Source organism: Heterocephalus glaber, unplaced genomic scaffold (assembly GCF_053883595.1).
Source record: "Heterocephalus glaber isolate CG9 unplaced genomic scaffold, H.glaber_assembly_v1.0 deba00001067, whole genome shotgun sequence".
Classification (NCBI taxonomy): domain Eukaryota; kingdom Metazoa; phylum Chordata; class Mammalia; order Rodentia; family Bathyergidae; genus Heterocephalus; species Heterocephalus glaber.
Window position 1 is genome coordinate 2,470,280 of NW_028258187.1, and position 8,418 is coordinate 2,478,697.

The 8,418-nt window shown below is 63.1% G+C and overlaps 1 protein-coding gene across 1 annotated transcript; it reads right to left on the reverse strand.

Moving 5' to 3' along the window:
* Positions 1-2,215: 2,215 nt before the first annotated feature.
* On the reverse strand, positions 2,216-8,112 carry Hlx (H2.0 like homeobox). The gene is made up of 5 exons (XM_004867412.3): positions 7,819-8,112; positions 6,049-6,760; positions 5,352-5,531; positions 4,537-4,721; positions 2,216-2,947 (listed from the first exon to the last, which is right to left on the reverse strand). The coding sequence occupies exons 2-5, from the start codon at positions 6,593-6,595 to the stop codon at positions 2,483-2,485; spliced, it is 1,377 nt and encodes a 458-aa protein (XP_004867469.1). The 5' UTR covers positions 6,596-6,760; positions 7,819-8,112; the 3' UTR covers positions 2,216-2,482.
* Positions 8,113-8,418: the final 306 nt, after the last annotated feature.

Below are 8,418 nucleotides of genomic sequence, written 5' to 3' on the forward strand. Positions count from 1 at the left end.
AAGCAAGCCCATGGACAGCGACTGGACTTTCGGGGATCTGGTCATACAGGAAACCCAGAGACTCCAGGCCCAGCGAGTGGTGCACAGCTCAGGCCTTGCTTTGTCTGTGTGCAGCTGTACCCAGGGCGTGCTGAAAAGCTGTCTCCAGCGTTCCAGGAGCCTGGGTCCCACTCCCTCCCTGGTGCAGAGCTCAGGCCCTGCTCTAACTCCTGCAAGGCAAGGAGGGGCCCTGCCCACCCAGGTCAGACAGCGGTCGACGGTGTCAGCGGGAAGCCAGGTCCTGTGTGGCCTGCACTGGATCACCTCCCTCCAGCCTCCACCCCAGGCTGCCGGCAGCTCTGGGCCACATTCATGCTCAGGCTTCTCTTCAGGTGTCACAACCTCGATGCCACTGCCCAGGAGCCCTTGGAGACTCCAGGAGCCGGCGGAGAACGGAGAACCAGAGGTACAGCCTGAAATGCAACAGCCTTTCCTCCTGTCGCTGCTGCTCTTCTTCCAAATAAACTTCAGACTTTATGGGCTCGGGATGCTATGTTTCAGATGGAAGTGCAGAATAATTCCACTCCCTGATAAATCCTTTCCGAGTTTCAGGAGATGAGGGTTCAGGAACTTGGTGGGAGGAAGGGTTACCTCCCGCATTCCTGGAAACACCAGATTCCTGCTCCAGGTTCCCCCCCTCCTGAACCCTGAGGCATGGCAGAACCCAGCCTGAAATCCCACCATGGCAGCATTCTCTGCAAATCCTCCTGGTCCAAGCCCCGGCCCAGGAAGATTCGGCGGGGCTTGAGCACTGGGAGCAGCCCCTCCTGGGCAGCCCTGCTCAAATCTCACATAAAATAGGGCGTCATCGAGTTATCGGCCTGCACTCCCGGAGTGGGTTTAAGTGGCTCAAAACTCAAAGCTCCCGGGATGTTCCAGATCCAGAATTTCAGTATTTGGGGAGCACAGGAAGTGAATCTGAGTGATGAAGGCAAAGTCCAGGCCCAGAGAGACCCCAGCGGTTGGAACAGCAGAGCTGGGGGAGCAGATGCCTGGGAAACAATTAGGGATCCATTTAGGCCTGGCCCAGTAGCTTTCGGACTCCCTGGGGCTCCCGCCTTCCCACTGTGCTCTTTCCCTCGGGCTCAGCTTGGGGCGGCGGGCGGTGCACTCCTGGCCTGGCTGTGCTAGGGGCTGGGCTCCTGGACCGGCCCAGCTGGGGCTACACCTGTGGCCTCTTTCCCACCCAGCACAGGAGGGAAAGACCAGAGCGGCTCAGGCCGGAGTGGGGAAGAAAGGAAGACCCAGCGCCACCCGCAGCCTCTCCCGAGCCCAGGGGCCCAGTCCTTGGGCCTCAGTCCTCAGCGCACTCACCCGCTGTGCCTGACAGACCGCCGCCAGGCCCTCGCCCCCTGGGTGCCAAAAATGAATCTCCCCATAAAGCATTTTTAGTCCTTTGGAGGGAAGGAGACCCGGGATAGACCATAGGTTTTGGAAAGAGGTTTAGCCTTAAGCCTTAGAAACAAACACAAAACAACTTCCAATGCCCGTCTGGCAGCAGCGGGCTCAAAGCTCTGCGCTGCCCCTCACACCTGGCTGCAGCGGGAGCCCGCAGAGCAGCTCCAGTGAGTCCCCCAGCTCAGGGTCACGGGGAAGATTCTTCTGGGGAGTAGGGTTGGAAGAGGTGCAGCAGCGTCAGACTCATCGCTGGCCGAGGGACCTGAAGGCCTGGTTCTGATTGGGCCCTGCCTCTGCATAACCCTCAGCAAGTCACCCACTTGCTGTCCAGTTGTTTTGACAACTACTGTGTGATTATTAAGACACAGCAGACCCAACCCGGCGCATGCCCTGAACAAGGGGTGGTCTGCCGGACAGTCCCAGGGACTGAGCGGCCGCTCTCCATGCCCCTGTCTGACACTGGCGCCTCCTGCCCTCCAACTCTGCCTGGGACCTCGGTCCAAAGAGACTCCAAAGACAGGTGCGGAACAGGTAGGCTCCTCTTGGCCAGCCCGCCAGCGAGGGACTTGGCGGTGCCCGCACAGGGTGCGGACCTTTGCGTCAAGCGGGCCGGGCCAGGCGAAGGGCTCTGCAGGACTGCGCCTCTGATGGCCTCTGACGGAGCCCTCTCCCGCTGTGCCACCCCACCTGGCTGTGCTGCTCTGAGGTGACTCAGCTCACATCCTGGGCGGAGGTCCTAGGCCTGCACTGCCTCTCCGCCCTAGTAAGCCACGGGGCCTTTTACAAACCGTAGTAAACATTTTATTTACAGGTTTCAGGCCTGCTAAGTGCAGCACTTCTCTATGCCTTGACCCCAGTGGGCACAAGGAGGGGCAGTTCAGTCCGGCATTTCCCAGGGGGAGCTGCTCTGGCCAAGAGCAGGGCCAGGCACGGGCCTGACAGAGGGGAAGGGGCCGGCGCCACCTCCAGCGAGTCCCCAGACAACTTGGAGCAGGCAGAGTCCAGCCTGCCCGGAAGCTGCCTCGGCCGGGTCCCTGTCCTCTGTCTATAAGCCGCCCGGCGGGGCCTGGCTGGGCACAGGGCTTTGGGGAGCGCAGCTGCCACCGGTGGCCTGGGGCTCAGGGAGCAGCTCCGAGGTGCCGCTGCCCACACTGGTGCTGGCGCTGGTGCCCCCGAGGCCGCTTGGGCTGCTGAAGCCAAAAGTGCCGCCACCGCCCGCCGTGACCAGGGCAGCAGCGGTCGAGGCCTTGATGACCGTGGTCGGGTGCAGAGGCCGTTCGGCCCCCTCAGTCCGCTCCGTGTCGCTGGGCGCCATGTCCAGGGACTCGGCGTCGCTGCTCTCGCTCTCCGGCTCCCCCTCCGAGCGGCTGGGGCTCCTCTCGTCCTGGTCGCCTTCGCCCGGGGCTCCTCCCGAAGGCTTCTCCCCAGCCTCCTTGTCCTTGCCCTTCTGTGCCTGGGCCTCCTTGGAGTGCCGCCACTTCATCCGCCGGTTCTGGAACCACACCTTCACCTGAGCGCGAGGGACAGGGATGGCGGTGAGCAGCAGGCTGGCTCCAGCTGACTCACCTCCGCACTGCCCCTCCAGGACCCCTCCTGCGGCCCCCACCGGAAGCCAGACGAGGGGCAAGGCACAGCCCAGAGGCAGGCGAGGGAAAAGCAGGCTGGGAGCTCCCTAGGAGCCTTCTCCAAATGTGGCCCCTACAACACTGAAGTTCCAGACTCTGAGCCAGTGAGAGCGAACCTTTTAGAGCTTTCAAGGATACACGGGGGCTGCAGCGACCCGAGTGCCACGGGTTCCCACCACTGCAGTCTAAGCCACACTTCTAACCTCTTTTCGGTCAGGGGCCCCAGTAAAAATCAATGTCAGGGACTCCCGACCCAGGAAAGTGCACCCAGGCTCAAGGCTAGCCTTGCCCTCCACCCAAAGCAAGTCACTGCCCAGGAGGAAACTGGGAAGCAGAAAGGGGGAAGGGAACCCAAAGAGTTCATCCCAGAGGGGTGGCGGCCCCACTGGCTTTCAGTGAAGAGGATTTCCTCAGCAGCTGCTCTGCTGAGTTGGTAAGGACCCTGGCCCCTGGGAAGCATAAGCTAACTTTCCAGAGGCCTCAGAAAGTGCTGGAATGAAACATATGCAGACTGGGGAAGAGGGCAGGGACTGAACAGAGAACCCATATAAATATATCAGATCCCCTGGGGGCCCAACGCGTCTCCACAAGTTCCAGCTCCTCTTTTAAAAATAAGATCCCAGCTGGTGGAAGCAGAGGGGCTGGTGGGCCAGTGTGCGCTGAGTCCCGCTGTGTTTGGAGAGCAGAGGGCAGAGGCAGGAGTCCCAACAAGGCCCGCCTGCGGCTTTGCCGTGCTGGGCACCGTCAGGGCCCCAGGGCCTCTCCTGGCGGGAGGGCAGAATGAGGGCCTCCACTTTGGTCGAAGCTCAAACAGAAGAAAGGAAAGGAAGAGAGAGCCTGGTTCTTGAATCTAAGAAAAAAGGAATCCAGGCACAATGGATTTCCTATTGGCTTGGGGGGAAAATCAAGCAGGCCGAACCTGCTGAGATGTTTTTGGGCGTTCTAGGAAAAGCTGCTCTTTCTTTGCCTCCAACGAGGGCCACCAGCACCGAGACTTTCTGCCCAGCAGAGCCGGCAGAACGGACTGCGGCTGCCAGCGGCTCCCAGCAGACTCCTAGCCCTGCGGAGCTAAGCAATTCCGTTTGAAATATATTTTCACTTCCTCTCAGCTGGGATTTCACAATCCCGCAGCAGCAGCAGCAGCGGTGTCCAGGAGAAGGAGGGAGAAGGGTGGAAGAGAAAAAGCCAACAACAATCTCTAGACTTTGGGTTTTTATCTCTCCTGAAATAAACTGCCTCCTCCAGCGAACTGTGCAGGGCCAGTGGTAATTAGCATCTCCAAGGCCCCAGCGCCAGCTCCGGGGTTCCTCAGTCGGCGGGGTGGCCCAAGTAAGTTTGCAGCACTTGCTGACCCTCGCTCGGGGGAGGCCGAAGATCTCGCGGTCCTCACCCCGCCCCCACCCTTCCCGGCCTCCCAATTCCAGAGCTCGATTTGGGTCCGGAGTGAGCGGGCCAGGGTGACCAGGGCGCTCACCTGTGCGTCCGTGAGGCCCAGCATCGCTGCCAGCTGCTTTCGGTCCGGCTTGGTCACGTACTTCTGGATCTCAAACCTTTTCTCCAGGCCTTTCCGCTGCAGGTTGGAAAAGACCGCGCGGGACCACGAGCGTTTCCTCTTGTACGTCTGAGGCATGGTGTCCTTGGTGAGCACCGCATAGGGACCTGCACGGGCGGGCGCAGGAACAGAGACCCCAGGCCGGTCAGTTACCGGTGGTGGCCCGCGACCCCGGCCCTGGGAGTGGATCGGAGCTCGAGGCTCGGTGTTCAGAAGGCCCTGTGTTTGCAGCGAGGGCCTCGCTGCAGGCCTCGCTGCGGCTGGAGGAGTAATTCCAAGAGAGAACAGAGCCGAATGCGTGGCCAGCGGGGGTGGGACGGGGCCACAGCCCTGTTTCTACTGCAGGCCTATGCTCCCTCTCGCAGACGCAGCCGTGCCACGCAAACGCGTCTGTGGCTATCCAAAATGTGCTGCAGTAGTAGCTTATTAAAAGCTATGTCTTTGATGTCCACTTGTAAACCACCCTCGCTAGCGTAAAGACCAGCGGCAGCGACTCCTCGGGTGCCACACCAGCCCCCGCACACACTGTCCTGGTCTCCAGGCGCGCCCTGTCCCTCTCGGGCCCCCCACACCGGGCCCCCAAAGGCAGGCTCAGTGCTGTCCCAGAAACCTTTCGGTTTCTCTCTCTGACCTCGCAGTGTCCGGGCCCAGCTACGGGATTTCGACACTGAGGCAGCCGCGGCCCTGAGATTTCCGTCACTCCTCCCGTCCGGCCGCAGTCGGGAAGTTTTCCGTACCTGGAAACGTGTCCTGGAATTGATGCTGAACTGAATTTCTGGGGTTGGAGCTTAAGGGGCTGAGCAGAGCGGAGGCCTCGTTCATGGGCTCCAGGGACGCGAAGAACTGGCCGGCGGAGGGCTGCAGAGCCGAGAGGTGCACTCCGGTAGGGCGCCCGCCGGCCAGCAGCGAGGTCAGGTCTGCGGAGGACGGAGAGGACGGTCACCGCTCCTGCCGCCTTCCACTTGGGCTCACCCAGCTAGGTCTGGAGAGACCAGGGAAAGAAACCCGGCTCTCCGAGGCGCCCAGCGTGGGGAGGCCGCTCCGCCTCGGCCACCCGACCAGACCGCGCCCGTGGCAGAATCCCACCTAAACTAACCCGGGAGAGATGGGAGGGAGAGGGGCTCGCAGGGCCTTCCCTGCCGGGAGAGCACAACTTTGTCTCTAGGTACGAGATTTAGAAGATGAGCGCGGCTGTCGTTTTTGCAAGTATTTACCCAGCCAGTTCACGGACATCTCTAGACTCGTCTTTCTTGTTGTTACATAAAGCTGATGAATTTTAAACCTGATGTTTGCTATTTTCTTACAACCCCTTCTCTTCTCCTCCGTCTCCCTCATTGGTCCTCAATTGTGGAAACACCCGAAGCAGCCGGGGTGGCCTGGGGCCCGGGGATGGGTCGGACCGCGGGAGGCCTGCAGCCGCGGCCCGAGACCTACCTCTCAGCGTGTTGCCTTCCTTCACTTTGGGGTCGAACTCCGCCGACAAAATGCGGTCGATGCCAAACTTGAGGTCCTTGCTGGAGGGCGCCGGGGTGGAGGCGCCGAGGTGCCCGCCCGCGCGGGGCCCCGGGCCCGGGGGCTGCAGGGCGCCGGGCCGGGGCGCGGGCGGCGGCGGCGCGGGCCGCGCGTGGAAGGCAACGGGGAGCGGGGACAGGCGCTGCGGGAAGCCGGCGGGCCCCTCCGGGGGCGCCACCACCGGCGTGGGCCTCAGCGGGGACCTGGCGGCCGCCGGGAAGGGCGCGTGCGGGTGCGCGGAGCCCAGGTGCGCGGCCAGCGCGGCTGCCGAGACCCCGGCCAGCGCCTCGGGGCCCGCGCCCGGCTCCGCCGCGCCCGCGTGCAGGATGTCGGCGATGCAGAACGACGGCTTCTTGGCGGCCGGGTCGGCGGGGAAGGCGCAGCCGCCCGGGCCGGCCGGGGCGCAGTAGGCGGCCGACCAGAGGCCGAAGCTGGAGGCGTAGAAGGGCGCCACCCCGGCCGCGAACATGCTGGGCCGCGCGGCGCGGGGCGGACAGGCGGCGGCCGCGGCTCGGTCCGCTTTCGCTTCTCGGCGCGGTGGAGACCAGGCCGGGTTCGCGCCGCTCGGCCTGGCCCGGCCCCGTGCACGGGAGCCAGCGACGGGGCGCGAACCCAAACAGCTAAGCCCCGGGAGCTAAATTTAAAACAACAACAATAATCCGTTAGTTAAAAAAAATATTAAGAGTTAAAAAAAAAAAAAAAAAAACTTCTCTCTAAAAACTCCCCAAGTTTTGGCCGTAGCTTTCGAGTCCGGCCCGGGTAGGACCTGGATCCCGGCGCTCATTGGCCACCGGGCCACCAATGGACGCCGGGCGGGGGCGGGGGGACGGAGGGGGCGCGGCCGGCCTGGCCCCGCCCCGCCCCGCCCCAATGTTTTCGGGGCCGCGTGGCCGAGCGCCGCCTCCCCGGGCGCAGGGCCCGCGGGTCCCCGAGCCTCTGCGGCTCCGAGCGCCCGGCGCGGGCCACGGGCCCCACTCTCTCCGGGCCCTCGCCGGCCCCGTCTCCCCGCCGGAGACCTCGGGGAGGCGCCGAGGTTTCTTCTGCGCGGCCGGCTGCGGCTCCCGAAGCAGACACTTAGCGGCCGCGAGGTGGGTGCTGGCAGCGGCTCCCTCCAGGCCCCGCACGAGCGGCGCGCGTCCCCGCAGGAAGCGCAGCCCAGGCCGCGGCCCGCACGTGGCGCCGGTGCCGCGGGGCCCGATTGCGGGGCTCGGGCGGGGCCCGCGACGGCACCTGTTTTAGGAATCCATCCGCTTTTGCGCCGCAGGCCAGCGGACTCCCCCTGTCCCCCGCAAACCACAGGCTGCCGCACGCGCCCTCCTCGCACGTTTTCAGGAAGAAAATAAAATAAGGACGACGTGAAACCGCGAAAGGTCTCGTTTTCGATGCCCTGACCGGCGTGGCCGGACACTCGGTGGCTCCCGCTATTCCCCGCAGCGCGCAGGCCCGGATAACTGAAGGCGCGGGGTCCGGGCCGTGCGGGCTCGGCCTCCCTAGCGAGGGCCTGTGGGAGCGCCGGCGCCCTCTGTCCCGGGCGCTTCTGACCCAAGTGGGCTAACCCCCACGCTCTGGGCCCCCAGAGAGGCGCGTTCACGCTGCCCCCGACCCTGCCCAGCCTCTGCAGGCTTTCCAAATGTTGAGCCCCCGGTGGGCGGGGTGCAGACTCGGGGAACCCCCAGGCTCCCCCCAACATACACCACCCCGCTTTCCCAGGCCTCGGCTTCGGCTTTGCTGCCCGGAGTCCGCGCCATCCCGGGCCTGCTCGGGGCTCCCTCCTCGGCCAGCCCCAGCTGCTCTGAGCCCGCAGCTTCCCCACTCCGGGTCCTCAGAACCGAGAAGGCTGCAGGAAGCCCTGGGCTCCCAGAGTTCAGGTCATCTCCTGTTTTTTGATGGGCTCAAACTCGGACTAAATGAGCGGATGTGCCTGCGAGATTGGTCTCAAAATAGAAGCGGCCTTAGTATTTTAGGATACTGCAGAAATCCTTATTTCTTCCGGAGAAAAACTCTATAATGACTCCTAGAACTTCCCCTTTCAATATTTGTGCAACTTTATCTCCACCGGCAAGTTGCTCGCGTGACGCAAATCCGCCCTTGTGTATTACAACTACCAAAATAAACGCGCGGAAATCAATTCCCCTCTAGCAATGAAAATATAAATATACAGCTGCGACTTTTCCCTTTAATCTCTGCTTTCCAAGCCGTCCGGGCGGTGGCGAAATGAGCTGCCCAGAGCTCCTGAGTGGGGCGGTGGCAGGGCCAGGGAAAGCAGCCTATTACACCCAATTAATTTGAACC

What these genes read in the sequence shown, in the direction of transcription:
- Hlx (XM_004867412.3), bottom strand. Translation starts at nt 6,595, where the DNA reads ATGTTCGCGGCCGGGGTGGCGCCCTTCTACGCCTCCAGCTTCGGCCTC. An exon ending in GGAAGGCAACACGCTGAGAG is followed by an intron (nt 5,532 to 6,048) that starts GTAGGTCTCGGG and finishes CGTCCTCCGCAG; the next exon opens with ACCTGACCTCGCTGCTGGCC. An exon ending in TGGGCCTCACGGACGCACAG is followed by an intron (nt 2,948 to 4,536) that starts GTGAGCGCCCTG and finishes CCTCGCGCTCAG; the next exon opens with GTGAAGGTGTGGTTCCAGAA.